Source organism: Malaclemys terrapin, chromosome 1, assembly GCF_027887155.1.
Source record: "Malaclemys terrapin pileata isolate rMalTer1 chromosome 1, rMalTer1.hap1, whole genome shotgun sequence".
Lineage (NCBI taxonomy): Eukaryota > Metazoa > Chordata > Testudines > Emydidae > Malaclemys > Malaclemys terrapin.
In genome coordinates, this window is record NC_071505.1 from 130713329 (window position 1) to 130737727 (window position 24399).

At 50.1% G+C, this 24399-nt stretch overlaps 1 protein-coding gene across 1 annotated transcript in view; it reads left to right on the forward strand.

Annotated features, from left to right (window-relative positions):
- The first annotated feature begins 285 nt into the window (after positions 1–285).
- The window catches only part of LOC128842787 (TRPM8 channel-associated factor 2-like), a 32322-nt gene continuing 8208 nt past the window's right edge, over positions 286–24399 (forward strand). Inside the window, exons 1-4 of the mRNA XM_054038980.1 lie at positions 286–512; positions 6965–7594; positions 19018–19991; positions 22589–22683. Coding sequence (XP_053894955.1) covers positions 6978–7594; positions 19018–19991; positions 22589–22683 — 1686 coding nt within the window. The 5' untranslated portion in view covers positions 286–512; positions 6965–6977. The remainder of the gene's footprint in view (positions 513–6964; positions 7595–19017; positions 19992–22588; positions 22684–24399) is intronic.

A 24399-nucleotide genomic window follows, 5' to 3' on the forward strand; every position in this document is an offset into this window, starting at 1 on the left:
GATATTGAACCTATTGGTAGGCAAATATGGGCCCATGCAAAAGTAAATATCACATGTATAAAGTCCCAGCATGAAGCACAAGTCGTCCTGGTTATAATGACCTTACAGCAAGGACATCATGCAGAGAGCCAGAGTGAATGATTGACAAGTGAGTAAACATGGGGTGATTTCTGTTCGGTACCACCCATCCCCCATCCCCTTCTAAAATACTAATAAGGTAAAAATTAGTAACCACATGCCCACTGGGCATGCTTTTAAGACATGTGACTCCTTTGAGGAAAAAGAGTATAGGAATCAAGCAAAATAAATTACTGTTGTTTGGGATTCCTTCACTGACGCTTGAAGAAGCAACGCTGCCAGACAGAGTAGCCAAAACTCTGCTCCGCAGGCTCAAGTAGGACTGTGAAGCAGAGGGGTCTCAAGGCAACCAAGGCCTTGCCTTGAGGGAATCCGAGACAGACCAGAGGGCTGAGAAGTACAGACCAGGAGGGAAGAAGCCATCTATAAAATTGGTAACCACCTTCTCTGTTTGCCAAGCAGGAACTGCGTGAGGCAATTGCAGGACCTGTTTGTGTATGTTTGTGAAAGAGAGACTAGTTAAGAGGAATATATAGCTCTTAATGTCTAACGTAGGAGTTATGAGCTTAATATAACCCCTTACCGCTTGTGTAATTCCTTCTCAATAAACTGCTGTGTATTGCAAATAATTAGTCTCTAAGATGCCACAAATACTCCTCGTTCTTTTTTCTGATACAGACTAACATGGCTACCACGCTGAAACATTTCAGGAGTAGTAGCACTCCCTGTTGTCAACAGATATCACAGTAATTCTGCTTTTTTGACAACATTATTTCACAGGCTTTTCATCCATCTCGCCCCTAAGTAGGGTTTCTTCTTTGTGGAGTATCTACAATTTTGCTTAGATAACTTCCCAATGACACAGAGTTACAGTTGAGCTTCTAAAGAAAAGTATTTGTCTAATCAGTAATAGATTATGGCTCACTTTAAGCTTTGTGACATTAAGGAATTATGCAATATAATTTATTAACTGAAAATCTCTTCAACTGAATTTAGCAACCTGTAATTTTCAGATCTTGATTTCTGTCCATTTTTATCTGAACCGTAATCTCCTTTCCATAAGGAATTTTACACAAAAATGCCAGCTGTTGTTACCACCAGCATGAGCCCTAGTATAGACATGACTTCAGTGGCTTCCAGCATTTTTAATCACCATGCAATATGATACATAATAAATGTCAGAAGCCACCAGATTCTTATATACACTAGTGATACTACCTCACTTCCTGACTTACAGCTTTCCCTAGTATTCCAAGACCATTTATTTTTCCTTCTCCTCTAGCTATATCAAGTGGAGGAGGTCTTGGTGCCTCAGGAAGAAGGAAGTCTGAGGATGAAGCAAGTCTCTGGGTCTTTTGGATGAAGGGGTAGAAAGGAGAGTGTGATACCTGGGGTGGGAGGAAGACCACAAGCAGACTAAATAGCTAATGGAACATCATGCCAGGGGCTTGGGTGATTAAGAATGTCCCCCTTCAACTAGTAGTTCTCCTGAAGTGGTCATGGGCAGGATCAGGGTTTGTATTGGATAGTCATACAGCATTCAGTTGTATTTCTATAACAAAATGGTTAATTTATCTTTTACACAGCAAGAAAACTCCAAGGAGTTTTCAAGAGCTTGTCACAGGGTCCACTCACCACATGGGGCGACTCCTCCTGGCTGCTCTGGGGTTTAGCTCCACTCACGTCTGACCCTCCCCGTCACTCATTCATGCACCTCGCTGCTTCTCTCTCCCCCTCTGCAACTCAGGGTGCTCTCTCTTCATGACTTGGCTCTCTGGCCAGGTAACTGTAGCCCTCCTCTTCTGGAGTATCGAAGTCCCACTTGATGGCTGTGTTCTGCTCATCTGTCTGGTCTGTGCCACTTCCCCCGTGGTCAGTAGGGGAACATGGGCCTGGGCACTACTCCAGGTTCTAGCCCAGGGACCATACAATCAGCAGCCAACGTCTGCACTGCCCCAAACCTTGCTACTGTTTCCTTGGGCTGCTCCTACATCGCCTCTATCAGGCTATTCCTCCACCCACCTCTGGGTACACCTTTCCCTCCAGGCCAGAACCCCAGTGTTATCCACACAAATTTAGAGCCCTTTTCCCTCCCTCTGAGTGCAATGGCGCTCTATGGCTTTACAGGACCTTTTCACAATGAAAGAATCTTTACATAGTAAATATCTTTAACATACATTTATTAGCATTTAATAGTATACACACCCCAAGCATCTAATACTCACCACTCCTATTAAAGCGGACTGATGTCTCCTGATGGCCAGTCAGGATCAGATTTGCCTGGGGCTCCGGTTGCTCCATGGTATGGTCATGCAGGATATAAAAGTTCCAGCAGCTTTGGTCTTAAGATGTGTCCCAGAGTTAGGCTCCAACTGGCTTCTCTTCTGACCCTCATTATATAGGTAAAATGAGAGTCTTTCTTATCTATACCTGAACCAATTAGTTTACTTAAAGCATGACTATGCAATAAATTTAACCAGTCAGAACTCCTAATGGGCTCAAACAATTCCTCTAGTAACAGCAAAACCTCACAATGTCAACTTACCAGAAAAAGCAACTTTTCACAAAAACTCACACAAGCACCTAGTTAGAAACATGCAGAAACTAAAGGTTAGCTTGGCCATAACCCCTCCTATTCCCATGAAACTGTGATTTTCCTGTATCTATCCTTGTTATCAATGCTGCAGCTGGGATTCTAAGCCAAGGCTAAATTTACTATGGTTTTTGTTTCCAATTTATGGTGGCTGAGCATACAAGCTGACTGCGGGTTATGCTCAGTCCATATACAACATGGCTGCGGGTCATGTCAAGTCCAGGTCTGTCATAACACCAGGGCTTCTACTCTCCCCTGGGTTTCCTCCTTTCTCTCTCTACAGCTAGAGAGTGGCCACAGCCCTCCACACTTCAGACCCTCTTCTGTTGCCTGCTTCCTGGCTCTATTATAGCCCCACCTGTCCTTCTCAGCTTGGCTCTATTCCAGAGGTGAGCAAACTACAGCCTGCGGGCCACATCCAACCCAGGGGACCGTCCTGCCCAGCCCCCAAGCTCTTTGCCCGGGAGGCTAATCCCGGCCCCTCTCCTGCTGTTCCCTCTCCCCCACAGCCTCAGCTCGCTTGCTCTGCGTCCGGCGCAATGCTCTGGGTGGTGGGGCTGTGAGCTCCTGAGGCAGCGCAGCTGCAGAGCCCGGCCTGACCTGGTCTCTGTGCTGCGTGGTGGTGGCAGTGGTGTGGCCCGACTCCAGCCAGGTGGACTCCAAGCAGCACAGTAAGGGGGCATGGAGCAGGGGGGGTTGGATAGAGGGCAGGGGAGTTTGGGGTTGTGGTCAGGGGGTGTGGGTGTGGATAGGGGTCGGGGCAGTCAGGGGGAACAGGGGGTTGAATGGGGGCAGGGGCCTGGGGGGGGCAGTCAGGAAGGAGGGTGGGTTGGATGGGGCAGAAGGGGGCAGGCGGGGGCAGTCAGGGGCAGGGGTTCCGGGGGCAGTCAGGAAGGAGGGGGGGTTGCATGGGGTGGCAGGGGGTAGTCAGGGGCAGGAGTTCTGGGGGCAGTCAGGGGACAGGGAGAAGGGGTGCTTGGATGGTGCAGGGGTTCCAGGGGGGCCATCAGGAATGAGAGGAGGGGTTGGATGGGGCGGCAGGAGTCTGGGGGCAGTCAGGGGACAGGGAGTGGGGAGGAGTGGATGGGGTAGGGGTTCTGGGGGGGGCTGTCAGGGAACAGGGGGTGTTAGATGGGGCAGGAGTCCCGGGGGGGGGGGGCAGATAGGAGGTGGGGACTGGGCCACGACCCCCTCCCCTAACTGGCCTTCTATACAATTTATGAAAACCCAATGCATCCCTCAGGCCAAAAAGTTTGCCTGCCCCTGCTCTATTCCCAACCAGGGGTTGCTTATCCAGTCTAATTCCCTTCAGTTGTGGCCTATAAAGTTCAGTGGTCCCCTTCTCAACCTCATTAGCCCTTTCCAGGCTGATACGCGGTGAGCACCCTCTCTTGCTGTCTGGAGTGGCTCACAACTGTAAGTGCCAACCACAGGACAGACTCAAAAACAGGGCAATTACCCCAAACTGGTGGTGTGTCCTGTAATTAGATTTCACCAGGCCAGCGACAAACATGAACTCCTGGATCACTATAACACTCTTACCATGAAGTCACAGACAGTCCCCTTTGACTCTCCACTCTATCTTGCCACCCAGACAAACTGGACTCAGTGATACATGGTCACTGACACCAAGAAAATCCCACCACATTCTGGTTCCTTCCAGTCCCAAGAGACCAGTCACTTACTCCAGGTCAATTGGTATCTTAGATCTAATCTCACAGACAATGTGTTTAGCCAATCCTGTAATGATCTATATCAGTGGTTCCCAAACTAGTTCCGCCGCTTGTGCAGGGAAAGCCCTGGCGGGTCAGGACGGTTTGTTTACCTGCCACGTCCGCAGGTTTGGCCAATTGCGGCTCCCAGTGGCTGCGGTTCGCTGCTCCAGACAAATGGGAGCTGCTGGAAGCGGTGGCCAGTACGTCCCTTGGCCTGAGCCGCTTCCAGCAGCTCCCATTTGCCTGGAGCAGCGAACCGCAGCCACTGGGAGCCGCAATCGGCCGGACATGCAGACGCGGCCAGTAAACAAACCGGCCCAGCCTGCCAGGGGCTTTCCCTAAACAAGCGGCGGAACAAGTTTGGGAACCACTGCTCTATATAATGCTTTATTACCTAGGAAAAGGGAATAAGAGTTACTTACAGGTTAAAGCAAGAAAACGTACATACACAAATGAGTTACCATCTACATCCTAAGAGTGACAGAGTTGTAGTGATCTGTCAATTCAAAGTGTCTTTCATGGCAGACACAGAAATCAGCCCCTAGATATCTCAGGCTTCAGCTTAGAGTCTCTGGCCCTTCAGAATACAAATAGCTAAACAGATGGACAATTTTCCTATGGTTTTGTTTTATTTCCTTCATTCAGCATCCAATCCCACAGGACAATCTTCCTTCCATGTGGAATTTCACAGGAACAAAAAACTATTAAAACTAGTCCAGTTTTAAATTATTTGAGTGATGGAACTTCTGCAATTTCTCTAAAAAATTCATTCCATGATCTAATACACCTCACCATCAGGAAACGTTTCTAAACATTCAGCCTTCATTTACTTTCATCAGCCTTATCCCACTACTGTTAATTATAGCCTATGGAGCACCCTAACTTTAGCTCTCCGCAAAGTTTACAGCTTTCAAATTGGAGCATTTCAGGATTCATGTCAACAAATTTTCCTGAAGAAAAACCAACGATAACATTTTCTCATCCATTTTCTGATCAGTTTGATACCAATTTACTGGGCAGTGCTATTTGTTAAGAGGACTTTGTCTAAATGGGTATTCAAGCACATCTTCTGTTATGTCCTCCCTAGCATGAAGCTATAAGTATCAATGTGCACTCAGTCAGAAGCAAGCCTGCCACAACTAGCTATATCATACTTTTCTTCTCTGAATTCATCAGCAAAGGAGCAATATGGTCCTCCTTCCATGTGCTCCTGCAGCCTTATTGTTTGTTTGTGTTGAGAAGCCCATCCTGGATTCTCTGCATTCCAGAATTTATTTCCAAAGTGGGGGAGAAGCCCAATTCTACCTCCAGAGAAGGTGTTCATTTGTTTTGGGTATGTGGAAGACCCTTATTTTATGCAAGGCAAAGATTTTTCCTACTCAACGTTGATTTTACCCCGCTGTTCACAGTTACTATTCAGACTAAAGAGTCTCCCTGGCACTGGTCAGCTATCTTATTCTTCCCTATGCCATTTTTAATATTACAACCACTACCAAGTTCCCATGTCACTTTTAGCACTGCAGTCTTTTCTTCTTTTGGCTTATCCTCAAGCTTCTTAATCTTCAAGAATGAGAATCCTATGGAGAACATGTCTTTAAAGAAAGACAACGCGTTTAGCCAATCCTCTAATGATCTATATAATGCTTTATTATCTAGGAAAAGGGAATAAGAGAGTTATTTACAGGTTAAAGCAAGAAAACATAACATACATACACAAATGAGTTACTCATCTACATCCTAAGAGTAACAGAGTTGTAGTGATCTGTCAATTCAAAGTGTCTTTCAGGGCAGTAACAGGAATCAGTCCTTGGGTATCTCAGGCTTCAGTTTAGAGTCTCTGGCCCTTCAGAATACAAACAGCTAAAAAGATGGAAAATTTTCCTGTGATTTTGTTTTATTTCCTTCATTCAGCTTCCAATCCCACAGGACAATCTTCCTTCCATGTAGAATTTCCCAGGAGCGATGGGGCCATTAACCAATCCTTTCTATTGCAATGTTTCTTGATAGCCCATCTGATTTTAATAGTTCTTCTGGATGGGCTCAGTGAGGGACAATTCTCAGGCCTGACTTCACAAGTTCGAGGCAAACATTTTCAAACTTATAAAGCAAAACTTACATATTTTCTTACAGACATTACTAGTGAGATTAATGCATGCAGCAACTTACAACCATTTCATAGAATCTAAACATTAAACATAATACCTATTTTGGGCAAAACTAACATACAGCTGAATTGCTCTGGTCTCCAGTTATAAGCATGTTATTTGTTAGCCAATGCCTGTAGCCTGGCCAAGAGCTGGCTCTGGCCTGCCAGCATCACACACCCATGACAGAGCTATATACAGTAGCAATCTGACCAGCTAAAGAGCTCTCCCCGTCACCGCTCAGCACACCTTTGCCCTGGGGGAGGAGGTGGAGGCAGGTGAGTTTCAACCTCTAGGAATGAGACATGTTGATTGTGGCCTTTGCTTGTATCTGAGCATCCTTCACACTAATCCAGGAGAGGCAAAGAAGGATAAGTAAATCCTCTTCTGAATGTTTTTACCATAAGAAAAACTATTATTTGTCTTTCCCGTAGACAAGACAAGAACATGGATCCTTCAGCTGCCTATGATTTGCTGGTGGACGGTGTCCAGGACTGGGATCTTACCGGTGACTCTGTTCCTTGTGAGCTGCTGCTCATTGGCGAGACTGCCTTCCCAGTGCTGGTGAACCCCCAGGGGCAGGTCCTGATCGCCGCCTCACAGTATGGGAAGGGCCGGATGGTGGTCGTCTCTCATGAGAGCTACCTGGGGAGCCCCAAGATGGCTCGGTTCCTACGCAATGCTGTGGATTGGCTCAGTCCCTCCCCAAGAGCAGTGATTGGTGTCCAGAAGAGCTTGAGTTCCCTGCTGAGTATTCTCAGTAGTTCTGGCACCCAAGTGCAGCCCAGTGAGGAGTTCATTGCCTCATTTGGGGTTTACTGTATGGATGCCTATGATGCTGCACAGGGGAGGGAGCTGATCCAGTTTGTGAAGAGAGGAGGGGGTCTGCTCATTGGAGGTCAGGCTTGGCACTGGGCCTCTGGACACAGCACAGAGAGAGTGCTGTTCGATTTCCCTGGGAATCATGTAACCAGCGTGGCAGGAGTTCATTTCACGGATATATATGGTGAGATGGGGACCTTCAGCATCTCAGACAAAGTGCCTGCAATTCCCTTGATCGCTCCGTGAGTATATGAAATCCTTTCCTATGTATTAAAACTTGTAGTTAAAGCGGTAAGAAAATTACTCCTGGGGGAATTCTATGCCACTGCACATGCACAGATTTTATGTTCCCTGCAGATTTCTTTGCTTCCCTACAAAAAAATGACTCTCTGATGGGGAAGCAAAGGGAAGCCACCTGAGTGGTCATGAGACCCTCCCCAGAAGTATGTTTTGGGAGCCCAGGGCAGCTAACAGAGAGATAAATCACTGTGGCGCTGGGGGCTCCTACCCTGCACCTGACTCAGCTGCTAGTCCCAGCTGGCCTGGGAAGGACGGGACTTCCTCTTTCCTTGCACAGCATCCAGGATTGTGTCAAATCCATCCCCAGGTTTCTCCCCTGGCTGTTGGAAGCTCTGCAAACACTCCCCCCACTCCCGTGTTTCCTGTATCAATTGCTTCTCAGCTGCAGGGGGAGGAAGACCTGTTCAGGGAGCTACTCCCCCATCCACCCAACCTCTATTCATCCAAAGCCCCTCATACCCAGATCTTCCTGCCAAGCCTCACCCGCCTGCACCCAGAACCCTCCCAATGAGCCCCACTCCCCCTGCATCTGGACCACCCCGATGAGCCACCTGCACGTGGATCCCCACCCTACCAAGCCCCCACCAGCTGCATCTGGATCCCCCCCCCGACTCAGCCCCACTTCCCCCAGCATCTAGACACCCCACCACCACTGAGATGTCCACACCAAGATCTCCCCTGCCAATTTCTATCCCTCACACATCCAGACCCGCACACTGAGCCCCAATAACCTTCACCTGGACCCCCACAGAGTCCCATTACCATTGCACCCAAACCCCCCTCCCCAACAAACCCCTGTGCATCCAGCTCCCCCAGCACTTGGATCCCCCCTGGGCCTCCCACACCCAGATAGCCCCACACAGAACTCTCTCAACCCACACCTGGATCCCCCCACACTAAGCTCTTCCACACTTGGATCCTACCTTGCTGAGCCTGCCTCCCCACACCTGGTGCACCTGGCACGGAGAGGCAGGACCCTGGGGTGTTTCTGTGGCAGACCCTGTCCTTGCGCTGTGTCAGGGTTGGGGGCAGCCTCATCGCTGAGTGTGTGTGCCGGGGAGAGCTGCATAGTGATCTCCCACCTCTGTGCAGCCTCTGGCCTGTGCTCCCCAATACCATGTTGGAACCTCAACATTTATTTGACAAATAAAATTTGCAGAATTTTTAACGTTTTGGCACAGAATGTCCTCGGGTATAGAATATATTCTTAAATGCTGCAATGTTGGAAAGGGTATTATTTTCCAGCACCTCAGGGGGTATGTGGATCCTTATCCCTGGAGGAGGAAAAAAGAATTAACAGGAAAGAAATAAAACCAGAATCCTGCTAAAGTTTGAGGAAATGTTTGACTTCTGGGCAGGGCTGGCTCTAGGTTTTTTGCTGCGCCAAGCAAAAAAATTTTTGGCTGGCCCCCACCACAGCCCTGGGCTCTCCCCCTCTCCCTCCCAACTGCACTCTCCTGCCGCCCCAGCCCTGGGTCACTGGTAACTCACTCCCAGGGCGGGTCATTCAGCAGGAATTTTGAATGTGCACAGAACAGACAGGATTGGTTCCCACATGGTTACAGAACTGCAGTAAAGTGGAACAATTTTCAGCTTGTGTGATTGGAGGATATCTGGATGCACATTATAAGACTGTCCTACATAAAAAAAAAGCAATGGCTGTTGAAAATAGCAATTCTAGTCCTAATAACCACTGGGCAGCATTTCTTTTTTTTCTACAGCAAGTTACAGTGGATCAGTATATTTGATTTGGGGGAAATGAAGTAACAGCTGCCCAAATTGAGCTTGAGCACTCCTGAATTTTGAGGGTGTTCAAATCTGGAAGGCGGGTGCTGGATTCCCTTTCTGAATATTAGCAATATCTGGAAAGGAAAAGTCAATTTCTGCTTCCATGGCTCAGAAGTGGAAATCCTCCTAAGTGCCTGGTACTGTATCTAAAGCTGCCCAGGTCCAGAGCCTCCCCTCCCTTACTTTTCATTTTAAATTCTAGTGGGATCCACATACCTCCCTTGCTAGGCTTCAGATAGAGAGGTGCACCGACCATTGAGTCCCCCCAATTCTAGGGTTACCATTCGTCCGGATTTACCTGGACATGTCCTCCTTTTTGTGCTAAAAATAGCGTCCGGGGGGAATTTGTAAAGCACTCACAATGTCCGGGATTTCCCCCCGGCAGAGCAGAGCGAGCGGCTGGGAGGGCTGCAGGGAAGTCCCGGGCTGGACTCAGGAGCAGCTGTAGAGGAGCCGGATCCGCCCTGCATTCTGAGCCGGCAGCTCCCTTGCAGCCCAGTCCGGCAGCACTGTGCAGGGCCAGGGACCGGATTTTGTTGTGCAGGGCCAGGGACCGGGTTTTGTTGTGCTGGGGAGCTCAGCCACGTGTCCGGCTCGGCTGCACAGAGCCCAACACCCTGTTCTGAGCAGCAGGGTAAGGAGGTCAGGGGGCAGGAAGGTTCTGGAGGTGGCAGTCAAGAAACGGGGGGGGGGCTTTTTGGGGGGAGTGGAGAAAGTTTTGGGCAGTCAGGGTACAGGTAGGGGGTAGGGTCCTGGGGGGCAGTTGGGGGGGGTCTTAGGAGGGGGCAGTTAGGGGACAAGGAACAGGGAGTCTTAGGTAGGGGCTGGGGTTCTGGAGGGCAGTTAGGAGCAGGGGTCCCAAGAGGGGGCAGTCAGGGGACAAGGAGCAGGGGGGGAGTGTTTGGGAGTTCTGGGGGGGGCTGTCAGGTGGCAGGGGTGGGGAGATGGATCGGAGCAGTCAGGGGACAGGGAGCAGAGGGGTTTAGATGGGTCGGGAGTTCTGGGGGGGGCTGTCAGGGGGTGGGGAGTGGTTGGATGGGGCGTGGGAGTCCCAGGGGTCTGTCTGGGGGTGGGGGGGTGGATAAGGGTTGGGGCAGTCAGGGGACAAGAGGCAGGGAGGCTTAGATAGGGAGTGGAGTCCTGGGGGGCAGTTAGGGGCAGGGGTCCCAGGAGGGGGCAGTCAGGGGACAAGGAACGGGGGGAGGGTTGGGGGTTCTGGGGGGGCGGGAAGTGGGAGGGGCAGGGGCGGGGCTAGGGCGGGGCTCCTCCCGTCCTCTTTTTTTCTTGCTGAAATATGGTAACCCTACCCAATTCCTTCTTTGCTGCTGAGGCGGCAGGGAGTGCGGGGGGTGGGAGAAGAGCCCAGGACTGGAGCAGCAGGAGGTGTGGGTGGGGGGAGAGCCCAGAGCTGGGGCAGCAGGGGAGAGCAGGTGGAGGCCAGAGCTGGGGCAGCAGGGGGTGTGGGCGGGGGAGAGCCCAGGGCTGGGGCGGCAGGAGGTGCAGGTGGGGGCCACAGCTGGGGCGGCAGGAGGTGCGGGGGGGAGAAGAGCCCAGGACTGGGGCAGCAGGGGGTGCCGGGGGGGGGGGTAAGAGCCCAGGACTGGGGCAGCAGGGGGTGTGTGTGGGGGGGAAAGAGCCCAGGACTGGGGCGGCAGGGGAGTGCAGGTGGGGGCCAGAGCTGGGGCAGCAGGGGGTGTGGGCAGGGGAGAGCCCAGGGCTGGGGTGGCAGGAGGTGCAGGTGGGGGCCACAGCTAGGGCGGCAGGGGGTGCAGGGGGGGAGGAAGAGCCCAGGGCTGAGGCAGCAGGGGAGTGCAGGTGGGGGCCAGAGCTAGGGCAGCAGGGGGTGTGGGCAGGGGAGAGTCCAGGGCTGGGGCAATACAGGGGTGCGGGGGGGAGCCTGGGGAGGGGGCGGCAAAAAACCTAGAGCTGGCTCTGTTCCTACCATTCACAGCAAGCTGCAGATTTCAGTTCCATACTCCTTCCCCCTCCCTTTCCTATTGCTAGTGGCCAAGGGAATGCTGGGAAATGTAGTTCTTTCCCTGCTACAGGGCTGGCTCTATAGGCAGGGAGGTAGGGTTTGTGGGTACGGAGCGTGCCCCTGAGCCCAAGGTGAGACCACAGTGGCCCCTTTTCATTTTTTCCACTGGCTTCTCCTTGCTTAGTTCCAATGACTGGGCTGCTCATGCACCTGTCACTGGTCCAGGGATGGTTGCAAAACGGGAGGGATGGGGTTTGTGGTCGAAAACACTCACGGTCTGCTTCCTCTGGGGATGGTTGCAAAACGGGAGGGATGGGGTTGTGGTGGAAAACACTCACGGTCTGCTTCCTCTGGGGGATGGTTGCAAAACGGGAGGGATGGGGTTTGTGGTGGAAAACACTCACGGTCTGCTTCCTCTGGGGGATGGTTGCAAAACGGGAGGGATGGGGTTTGTGGTTGAAAACACTCACAGTCTGCTTCCTCCTGGCTAATGTGCCAAATTGATCTATTGCATGATTGAGGCATGCTGTTTCACTCTTTTGTGTGTGAATCCGTGAAAAGGGAGGTGGGTTTGGGGGAACGGAGCATGCCCCTGAGCCCAAGGTGAGACCAGAGTGGCCCCTTTCATTGAATTCGTGAAAGGGGAGGTAGGGTTTGTGGGTATGGAGTGTGCCCCTGAGCCCAAGGTGAGACCACAGTGGCCCCTTTTCATTTTTTCCACTGGCTTCTCCTTGCTTAGTTCCAATGACTGGGCTGCTCATGCACCTGTCATTGGTCCAGGGATGGTTGCAAAACGGGAGGGATGGGGTTTGTGGTCGAAAACACTCACAGTCTGCTTCCTCTGGGGGATGGTTGCAAAACGGGAGGGATGGGGTTTGTGGTGGAAAACACTCACGGTCTGCTTCCTCTGGGGGGATGGTTGCAAAACGGGAGGGATGGGGTTTGTGGTGGAAAACACTCACGGTCTACTTCCTCTGGGGGGATGGTTGCAAAACGGGAGGGATGGGGTTGTGGTGGAAAACACTCACGGTCTGCTTCCTCTGGGGATGGTTGCAAAACAGGAGGGATGGGGTTTGTGGTGGAAAACACTCACGGTCTGCTTCCTCTGGGGGAAGGTTGCAAAACGGGAGGGATGGGGTTTTGTTCAAGCGGGGGGTGTATGTGTGTGTCTTGCAGACTGGATACTGTGCCCTGATTCCCCAAGAAGACCGTTATTATCTGTGACTGCAGAGATCTTAACACAGCATTGAGCATAAAATGAGCTTTAACAATATGTTGTGACTACTTACATTAACGAAATCCAGTCCACCTTGGTTTAGGAGAGAGACCACTGATTGACCAATAAGAATCGGTTGTTGCAGATCCCCATAGTGCAATTTTTTTTTCTTTTCCATTGTCAGTGCAGCTTTTATTTTGGTGAGTTTTGCACACAGATGCAGAAATGTGGACTTGTGCATCCAAAAGTTCTGCAGCCACTGGTTATGAGCCCAAGCCTTCATTGTTTCAGAAGATTTTTTGCCCTTGGGAAGGATGTAAGATGACACCATATAATACACTACACTGAATATTTGTGAATCAGCTTCTACACACAAGTCCAGCACACAGGCCTTGCTGTCTTTTCACTGCAGTCCTTGATCTTGTTGACAAATCTGTAGAGAATTACTGGAACCATAAACTCCCTGAACATTAAATCTCACCAAATGAGGGTCAATCCATCCTCATCATTATATTTACTCATTATACTCCACACCCGTACATAGCCACTATATGAACTTCAAACCCTCATATCTCAATGTCTGTACTTTGACCCATCAACCTTTTACCCCCAATCGGGGATATTGCAGATTATGTATTCCTTATGCCACCTGATTTTAAACCAAACTTTGCACCATCGATAATTCTGTACAGTATTCCCTGATAATCATAAACTTTTATGCTCAAACTCTGTTCACTTTTTTTTTTAAATCATTTTAATAAAAATTTTAAATCTGTTGAAACTGGTCTAGGTCTAGGTGAGAGAATGTCTCAGGGCCGCCCGGGGGGGGGGGGGGGAGAGAGTGGTGCAATTTGCCCCTGGCCCCGGGGGCCCCGCAGGGGCCGCCATGAATATGTCGGAGGCTCCCCCTGCATCCGTCTTCCCCCATCCCCCGGCGTCTCAGTGCGCTGTGTCCGGGAGCGGCCCTGGCGCGCTGCAGCTAAGCAGCTGGTATACATACCATTAAAGCATTTAATGTTTTTAAATAATGTATTTAGTGTATTTTCAAATTATTACAAAGCAAAGCAATTTTTGGGGCCCCTTCCATAAAAAAAAGTTGCAATACTATAATAACATGTATTTGGAAATGTAAAAAATTACCAGTGAAATACATTCAAAAATTAATTTGTAATAATTTGAAAATACACTAAATCCAGCATTTGAAAACATTAAATGCTTTAATGGGATGTAGATATTTGCAGTTACATAATGGGCTGTCGCTGGGTGATGGTGATGGTTGGTGCAAATGGGCTGTCATTGCCTGGGGGTGCCTGGGTGGTGCTGCTGTTGCCCAGGGCTCCGGGGGGAGCTGGGCTCACAGGGGGGCGCCCGGCTCACAGGGGCTGGGCTCAGGGATGTGGGGAGATGGGGTCAGGGGGTGTCCGGCTCAGAGGGGCTGGGCTTGGAGTTGGGGGTCATGGCTGTGGGGGGATGGGGTCAGGGGGTTGGCCGGCCCAGAGGGGCTGGGCTCCAAGCTGGTGGTTTGGGCTGTGGAGGGGATGGATGGGGTCTGGAGGTGTCCGGCTCAGAGGGGCTGGGCTCGGAGCTGGGGGTCATGGCTGTGGGGGGATGGGATCAGGGGGTTGTCCGGCCCCTCCCTTACCATGCCGCTTACCCCCTCTACCGGAGCCTCAGCGTGCCACATCCAGGACGCCGGGGGATGGGATGGGGGAAGACGGAAGTGTGGGGAGTCTCCGACATACTTCAGGCCTGGGGCAAATTGCCCCACTTGCCCCCCCCCCCCCCCCCCCGGGCAGACCTGCTGAATAGTGGTGACTGGGAATGGGCCGGGGGGGGGGGGGGGAGTGTAGCAGATGACAATTTGAGGTGAATATTCTCTTGGCCAGATTCTACTGGGTTTATGGTGCTGTATGCTATGGACTGGAGTGAATAACCAAGAAGCTGGTTAATAATTATTTTCTAAATTCAGCTTTCTTCTTTCTCTCTCTGTGAATTATCACTAATTCAAAATAGTGGTGTGCAAGTTGACTGGATAATGATAATAGCATAATCTCTTGTTAGAACATTGTAAACCCTACTACCTGATTTTTATATAATACACTCACTATATATAATACAAGAAATCCCTGATGTTAGAACCTGGCTATGCCGCTGCTGTAGGGGGCTCATCACCCAGCAGCTGGGGGCCACCATGTGGGCTCGGCAGGGCTGCTGGCCACGGGGCCAATGGGTGTGGGTGGATCTCAGGAGTCATGTCCCAGGGATATGCCCCACTCCCCAGCACTGCTCCAGCTCTGAGCTGTCTCCACTGCCACTGCCTGGGACCTGTGGGGCCCCACCTGCCTCCCCAGGGAAAGAGCCACCTGGGATTGGTGCAGAGGCTGGGCCAGTCTCAGCCAGTCCCAGAGGACGGCTGGGGGAGGGGGAGAGTGTGGGAGGCTCAGCTGGGTCCTGCCAGGCATGTGGGTCCTGAGGGAGCCTGGCCCGGGTAGGCTCTGCTCCTGCTCCAGCCTGGCTGATTGCACCCCCAAGGGGCCGGACTTATCCTGCCCCAGGACAAGCTCTGGCTGCACTGCCGGCTCAGCCTGGCAGACACAGCCACCTCCCATCAGGGCCGGGTATTGTGGCTGGGGGTTAGGGTGTGGGAGAGTAGGTCTCTAGTGGGTCTGGGGGGGTGCTGTGCAGTGGGGGGTGGGGAGATCTGTGTGTGTTGGGGCACTGGGAAGTGTGCCGGGGTCTGGGTGGGGCACTGTGCAGTTGTGGCAGTGGGGCGGTGGGGGGCACTGGGCAGTGAGGGAATCTGTGGGGGGGCTCTGGGCGGGGAGGGGCAGGGCACTGTGCAGTTGTGGGAGGGCTGTGGGGGGTCTACAGCTAGGGGGCACTGGGCAGTGAGAGGATCTGGGGGGGGGTTCGGAGTGGTCTGTGGGAGGGCACTGGGCATGGGGGTTTGTGGGGGTCTTTTCACGTATTCACACACAAAAACGTGAAACAGCGCGCCTCAATTGTCCAATAGATCAATTTGGCACATTAGCCAGGAGGAAGCAGACCGTGAGTGTTTTTGATCACAAACCCCATCCCTCCTGATTCACAACCCCATGGACCAGTGACAGGTGCATGAGCAGACAAGTCATTGGAAATAAGGAAGGCGGAAGCCAGTGGAAAAAATGAAAGGGGCCACTCTGGTATGACCTTGGGCTCAGGGGCATGCTAGCCAGGAGGAAGCAGATCGATGAAAGGGGCCACTCTGGTCTCACCTTGGGCTCAGGGGCATGCTCCGTACCCCCAAAGCTTACCTCCCTTTTCACGTACTCACACACAAAAACATGAAACAGCGTGCCTCAATCATCCAATAGATCACTGTGTCACATTAGCCAGGAGGAAGCAGATCAATGAAAGGGGCCACTCTGGTCTCACCTTGGGCTCAGGGGCATACTCCATACCCCCAAAGCTTACCTCCCTTTTCAAGGACTCACACACAAATACGTGAAACAGCGTGCCTCAATCATCCAATAGATCAATTTGTCACATTAGCCAGGAGGAAGCAGATCAACCAAAGGGGCCACTCTGGTATCACCTTGAGGTCATGGTCCCGCCCCGAAGGGGAAGAAGCATGATGGGAGCACAGGGCCGGGCTGGCCAGTGTGCGTCTGGCAGCTCCCGGTTTGTAAACAGTGCCATTGTACTGGGCTGGGTGGAGCAGGGTTGTCCCTGCCGTGCCATGACCCATCTCCCATTGCCCCCGGCCAGCCCGTCGCTCTGAGGACTCTGTCCCCCATGCCCCATGTCCCCATTTCCCGCCTTGGGGACCACAAATATGTTTAGCACCAGGCCCACAAAAAGTTAATCCAGCCCTTTTTGGGGTGCAGGCTCTGGGATGGAGTTGGGGTGCAGGAGGGTTGCAGGCTATGGGTAGTTTGAGTGAGGGGTGCAGGCTCTGACCTGGGGCATGGGATTGGGGTACAGGAGGGGGTGCAGACATGTGGGCTCTAGGAGGGAGTTAGCAACTCAGCACGTTATATAAGAGAAATGAGCTGCAGTGATTTCATATAGGCATAGAAACTGATAGAAGACACTTTTACATATTCAAAATGTGAGAGGCAGAGTTGGAGGGAGGGAGTGTCTGTACAATATTTCACCGCATTCAGTCTCCTGGCTGGATCAGTAACGTAGCCATGTACAGGGCCGCCCAGAGGATTCAGGGGGCCTGGGGCAAAGCAATTTTGGGGGCCCCTTCCATAAAAAAAGTTGCAATACTATAGTAACATGTATTTGGAAATGTAAAAAATAACCAGTGACATACATTCAAAAATTAATTTGTAATAAATACACTAAATACATTATTTAAAAACATTAAATGCTTTAATGGTATGTATACATTTGCAATTACATAATGGGCTGTTGCTGGGTGATGGTGATGGTTAGGATGGGGTCGGGGGGGGGGTGCCCCACCCCTTACCATGGTGCTTACCCCCTCTCCTGGAGCCTCAGCGTGCTGCGACCAGGATCGGCCCCGGACAGCATTGGAGCCACCGCGCTGCAGTGCGCCAGGGCCGCTCCCGGACGCGGCACGCTGAGACACCGGGGGAAGACGGAGGCGGGGGCAGCCTCCGACATATTTGTGGGGGCCCCTGCGGAAAATTGCCCCACTTGGCCCCCCCGTCTGGGTGGCCCTGGCCCTGCAACACTTGTATAGGATAGAGAGGAGCTGCGGTGATTAAGCTTTGACAGGCTAGGAATTGGAGGCCTGTGCCTTTAAGACCCCAGTCCCAGGAACCCGCCCCCTGCTCCTAGGCTGACATGCAGCGTCCCTGTGAGAACAACAAAAACAGCCTCTGCCCCCCCCCACACCCCTAGATTAGTGAGCACGGTGGGTGGCTCATCCCACGGGGTCACTGTTCCCCCCCCTCCCCAAACGGGGGTTTTGTACCCGCACGGGGTCTGGCAGTGTCTCTCCCCCCCCCCATCTTAACCCCGGCTCTCACCCCCCTCCACCGATTTTTGCCCTTCAGCCCCTCTTCTGCTGCTAGCTACAGTAGCTTGAACCCCCCAGGCCAGTAAAATTCTGCCCCCTGCTCAGACCCTGACAGCCCCCCGCTGCGATTTGCCCCCCTTAATCCTTTTAAACCCCCCCAAAGAGGAGGCAGCAAATCGTAAGTAGAAAGTAGAAGTAAGGGCAGAGAGAGGGCAGTGGCTACAACGAAGGTTACTGGGCATGCTCAGTTCGAGTGAGCATGCTCAGTACACCCAAAGTAGCAAAACGGGAGCAAGAGCAGTTTGTGCTGCTTCTTGTGACTATGATGTTCTGAATGAAGTTCTAAGCCTGAGACAAGGCAAATAAGTGAATCCTTTAACTTGTTTTGTGTGTATTTCAATAAGCGGGGATCCTGCTGCTTATTTGTGATCTGAAATATTGATTTAGTATAGAAACATGAGCAATAATTAACCTTTAAGTAGTTGTGCTCCACAAATGTCTGTTTACGTATAAAGAATGGATGATCACATGACAAAATGCTGGTACATACTTTTCTGAAATACAGTGAGCCCTTTACTGCTGCGCAAAGGAAATTCTCTAAATTCTGATTATATAAATTAGCTCAGAACCAATGAATACCAAATATTCCTCATACCTTATCCTCTGCTCTGCCATCCGGTATTTCATCTCTCTACATGAATCCCCTTACTCTGTTCTGTATCTCTCATTCTCATCTCCTTACCCTCTGTTGCACTGGTTTTGCCAAGCCACATCACGTAGGATAAAGGGATAAGAAAAAGTGACATGAAATTGCCACAGAACCGTGCAAGGTAAGAGGATAAGAGGCTCACTTTGCTTTAGAATAATGGTTCTCACACTGTGGGTCAGGAGACAAAGTGGGTTGCAATCCTGTTTTAATGGGGTCCCCAGGCTGAAGGTCGAGCCCTACCACCCGGGGCTGAAGCCAAAGCCTGAGCCCCGCCATCCGGGGCCAGAGCTCAATGGCTTCAGCCTGGGGCGGCGGGGCTTGGACTTTGGATTTCAGCTTTGCCCCCCAACACACCTGGGGCTGCAGGGCTCGGGCTATGGTCCCACCTTTTCAGGTCGTGTCATAATTTTTGTTGTCAGAAGGGGACCACGGTGAAATGAAGTTTGAGAACCCCTGCTTTAAAATGATTATTCAGAACAATTGCAACTAAAGGAATAGCACTGTCTCTCAGGTAAAGGCAACTAATAATAATGCCTAGAAGTTTCCATCAGTAGATCTCAAAGTGAAGAGATCTTTGTAGAAGAGATTTCAGAATATTTGGATATGGCAGAGCAGAGATACTACACAATCTTCCTCTTCCATCTCATGATGCTGTGACAGTGCTGGCATGTGGCATGACAGGAACATCTCTTGGTTTTGCAGGCATGGGCTAGATTTCAGCAGAGACTTAAACCTTCTCCTAAGAGGTGTGTCAGAGCTAGACATAGTGACAGATGGTGTCCCCTCTCACCTGCTGGTCCATGGCACATTGGCCTTCCCCCTTGGCTTGGACGACGCCTATCAATGCTTTCTTGCAGCATCTCACTATGGCCAGGGCCGTGTGGTGGTGGCTACACATGAGGTCCTTCTTAGCACCCCGAAGCTCACAGACTTCATCCTCAATGCCATTCAATGGCTGGGTGCTGAAAAGAAAGGGAGAATTGGCATCAATCCCAATCTGAAGGCCCTTCATGACCTGCTGACTCAAAGGCAGGTGGTATGTGAGATTTCAGAGCTTACCGACAATCTCAGCATCTACTGCTGCCAGTCCTACAGTGACAACGAAGCCAAGAAGATCCATGAGTTTGTGGCAGAAGGAGGGGGCCTGCTGATTGGAGGTCAGGCTTGGTGGTGGGCTTCTCAGAATAAGGGCCAAAACGTTCTGGCTGAATATCCTGGCAACAAAATCCTCAATGGATTCGGGATCAGCATCCTGGGGGAAACCATGGAGGTAGGCAAGTACCCAGCATTACGACCCGAAGAGCAGCAGGGACATTACCACTTCCGCAGGGCACTCGCTCAGTTCCAGCAGCACCTAGACAAGAAGGAGGAACTGCAGCCCCCAGTGACAGGCTGGCTTCAGAAACTCAGCCAGGACTGCGCCAAAGTCCTTCAGATCCCAATCAAAAATGGCCACGTCTACACCTCATTGTACCACATCCTGTACGAGATGGTGCAGAGCAATGGGATCCCACTGGTGAGCAAGGAACACCCAGTCAAGAGGCACTCCAAGGAGGTCGTGCTGCTTCATGTGGCTACAGCATTATGCCAAACCATGTCCGACTGTGCGAGGCTAGCACTCTGTGAACTCCCCACAGTCCCTAGCATCACTGTGGAAATCAACTGCACAAACACAGGTGAGAGAATCTGTCCTTCCTCACTAATCTCCTCTCCCCCGTTTCAACATGGAATGCCCTGTAGAACACGGATATAACAGTGTACAACTCTCCATAGCCCTGATCACATAGATCACACCTGTAACATTGTGTGCAGAACAGAGCTGCTAGAGATGGAAAGGCTCCTTTTGGGTTACATTTAGCTTCTGCTTCAGGACCCAGCTTAGGCTTTCCCCTAAAGTCAATTCTCCATTTTTATCTAGTCCACTTTTAAATTATTTGAGTGATGGGACTTCTGTAATTTCTCTGATCCATGATCTAATACACCTCACCATCAGGAAACATTTCTAAACATTCAGCCTTAATTTACTTTCGTCAGCTTCATCCCATTCCTGCTAATTACACCCCTTTGGAGCATCCCAAACAATTGCTCTCCTCAGAGTTTACAGCTTTCGAATTAGAACTTTTCAGGATTTTTTTGTCAACAATTTTTTTCAACAAAAGCCAAGAACAACAATTGGCTGATCTTTCTCTTCCATCTTCTGACCAGTTTGATGAAAATCTGCAAACGTTTCCCTATTTTACCCTGGTTTTTGATCAGCTCTATTTCAAAGAAAGCCCCTTCTCCCTCCATGTTTGGGCATCATTTGGCTAAACTGGATGGGTAAAATCCTGGCCCAACTCCAATCAATGAGTTTTGCCACTGGGACAGGATTTCACGTTACCCATTTCCTTCCTAATCTTCATCAGCAAATCCCTCCAGCCCCTTAATCCAGAGTTCAGTTTGCAATGAAAGGTTATGGGGCTCAAGCAATTAGGGGCTGGGGCTCAAGCAATTTTTTTACGTTCATAACCGATGCAGCAAGCCCAGAGGTACCGAGCTATGAACAGACCTGCCTAGAGGTGACGGGGCTCAGCCTTGGCAAGCCCTGGCACAAATTAAGGACTTCCTTAATCATTCCTGTTGTGTTTCTCTGTATTCCCTCCATTTTATTGATATCTTAATGGAACAGATGTTCCCAATACTGAATCCAATATTTCTGGTGCAGTCACCAGAAAAGCAGAGAGAGAGACCCTTACCTCATATTTTACAATGTAATTAAACCTCTGCCCATGTAGCCCCAAAATTCACATTTGCCATTTTGCTGAGGCATAACATTGCAAGCTCACGTCTAATTATGTCTATCATCACTGGAACTACTGCTTTTCGATAAATGCATGTTTTAGTCAAGCTATATTATCTTGAATTTGTCCAGGATGAACTACTTTTTCCCCACAGTCCTATATTTCTCTCCAAGGTGGTAAATTAAGGTCACCTTATTGAGCCTATTGGCCTGCCCACATTCGTCCCATGCCTGCATACCATTGCTGGAGAAACGCTTTTTCATATACTAGATTTAAAAGGTCCTGGGATGCTACTTGCAGCAGACTAAAACCCTTAGAAAGTCCACCCAACTTTTTATTTCATTTGATATCAATTCACTGGATAGTGCTATTCGCTAAGAAGAATTTGTCTAAATGGGTATCAAAGTACATCTTCTGGCTTCCCCTCCCTAGTATGACACTTATTTCCAATATAGGGGAGAGGCCCAGTTCTCCTGCCTCCAGAGAAGTTGTTCATTTGTTTTGGGGATGTGGATGTCCCTTATTTTATGTAGGCCAAAGTTTTTTTCCTAATCAAATTTGGGTTTCTCACACACCCCCCTCCCGTTCAGTGTTACTGTTCAGACCAAAACGCCTCCGTGGTAATGGTCTGTTCTCTTAATCTGCCCTGTAACATTTTTAACAACCACCTGTAACAACCACCACCAACTTCCCATATCTCTGTTAAAAATGCTGTCTCTTCTTTTGGCCTATCCCATAGGCCTCTTAATCTCCAGGAGTGAGAATCACTGGAAATCACGGTAATTCTGTTTCTTTGAAAACATTATTTAACAGGCTTTTCATCCATCCCCCTCTAAGTTGGTTTTCTTCTTTGTGGGGTATCTATATTTGTTACATCTCCTTGTTTTTACATTTCTGAGGCAACAATGTAAGGTTTCATATATTGATTGGTATCCCTCACTGAGCTTCACCTGCTGTTCAATTCAGAGAAAAGCATGGAGTGTTATTGCAGTGGCATGTGCGTATAATATAATCTAATGTGCAGGTAGTGTGTGATGACTAGTAAGGTCTTCTCTCCTGCCGTACCTCCCTACACTGGAGATCTTAGTTTTTTGCCCAAGGGAGTTCATCTGGTTTGTGCTAAGGAACAGGAACCCAGGAATGAGGTTTTAAAAAAAATAGATTGAAGGATGTAACATGCCCTTTTGCTTACAGCTCTGACATCAGCAGCAGAATATCTTACAAATCAAGTTGTTACAATGTCTGCAAAATGATAATGTTATAAACAAGAAGTTAATTTCCTAGGAGAATGCAGCAGGAAGTATTAGCCCTCCCCTGCTCCCCTACTCCATCTGACATGGAATACTCTTCACGCCCCAGTGACATTCAGTGAGAGGAGACCCGTCCTCATCCAGACTGGCCCTGCCATTCTCCTGATCCTTTCATATTGGAAAACAGAGGAGGTGTTTAAGAGTAGCTCTGTGTTTAGACCTGTCCTCTGTGTTTTATGCCAGGTGATGCAGCATGGAGGAGCACAGGACTTTACCTTCCGCGTGGGAACACAGTGACCTTTGTATTTCCTAGCGCTGCTACTGGAGTTGGCCTGCAGGTGAAGTAATGATCCTTTCTGACGCCTGTTACTGCACTTGAACTGTAGTTCTACTAGGAAATGTGACTACATAAAAAACGACACCTTATTGTACAGCTCTTCTCCCGGAGGGTATTCAGTTCTGTGGAAAGATAATGTCATCTTGCTTTGTAGGAGCATTTACCATGCAGAGCAAACACAGGCAGCAGAGAGGGAGCTAGATTCTATTTCTTCTTGTGCATTAAGAGACTTATTTACCAAGTTCTAATGAATTGCCCCATAAATGTTAAGCTCTTTGGTTTAGGACCCAAATCATCTTATATATTTATTTAGGCCCAGATCCCCAAAAGCAGTTTAGGCTCCTAACGCCCAGTGAAATCAGTAGAAGTCGAGTGCCTAAAAACCTTTCAGGATATGGGTCATAGTTCCTGGCACAGTGTGCCCCCAAGCTTGGAGCTCTCAAGTAGCTATAATATCAATACATGGTTAATAACAATAATGAGGTAGGACAGGTGAGTGATTGTGGTGCTTGACTACAATCCTGGAGCTTGTGGGGCGAACTGTCACTGGATCTCACACTGAAAATCTGCCTTCAGTTCACCCAGCTGCAAAATTGATCCCCGATCCATTGGGTTAGGGAAGTCAAAGAAGGTCAGAGGTGATATGCAGTGCCACATCACTGCCTTATGTACCTCAGCTACGGAAACTGATCCACCTTAAATTGCATCAACCTAATGAGCCATCTGTGCCTGGAGGCAGACTTTCAATAACAATAATCATGCAGACCCATTGCACAAAGATTACAGGCCAGGACTAGGAGTCCTGGGACCTCAGGCAAATAACTTGTGAGTTTCCATTGATCTCACTGGAGTTGTGAGTGCTACACACCTCTGAAAAGCCAGGCTTTCATTTGTTTGTGCCTAAGTTTCCTCCTCTGTAAAATGCAGATAATGCTCCCTCCCTCGCAGGGCTTTTGTGAAATTTAACTCATTGATGCCTGTGACGTGTGATACAACCTTCAGATGGAAGCTGCTGAAGCACAAACTATTAATAACTGTTTATCAAATGACACACTGGAGATGTAATAAAATGCCACTGCTCATATGCTTTTACCCCTATGCTTTGTGGGGCCACTTTAACTACAGACTCTAAAGCAGAAAGACAGAACAGTGAGGTCTGTAAAGCTCAAATATCAGATTATTGCTCCATTGATTCCACTTGATTATAACTAAGGCTGCGAGTCGGTCACGGAGATCACGGAAGTCACGGATTCTGTGACTTTCTGGACCTCCGGGACTTCTGCAGCGGCAGGTGCAGCTGGCTTGGGGGCCACCTGAGCAGCTCAGGCAGCCCCCAGGCCAGCCACACCAGCCACTGCTAAGGCAGTCTCGGGCCACTGCACCCCTCCCCATAGGTGCTGGAACTAGGGGTGCTGCACCCCCTGGCTTGAAGTGGTTTCCATCACTTACAGGGTTTACAGTTTTGTTCAATGAATCTCAACACCCCTACTATGCAAATTATTTCAGCACTGCTGCCCCTTCCCCCAGCAGCAGCAGGAATTTGGGTGTGTGAGGGGGCTCAGGGCTGAGGCATGGGGTTGGGTTGTGGGAGTGGGTAAGGGCTCTGGGCAGCACTTACCTCAGGGGGCTCCCCAGAAGCAGCCAGTATGTCCGGCTCCTAGGCACCACTGCAATCCACAAAACTCCTCCTTGGCTGCCACCTCATGCTGTATGAGAC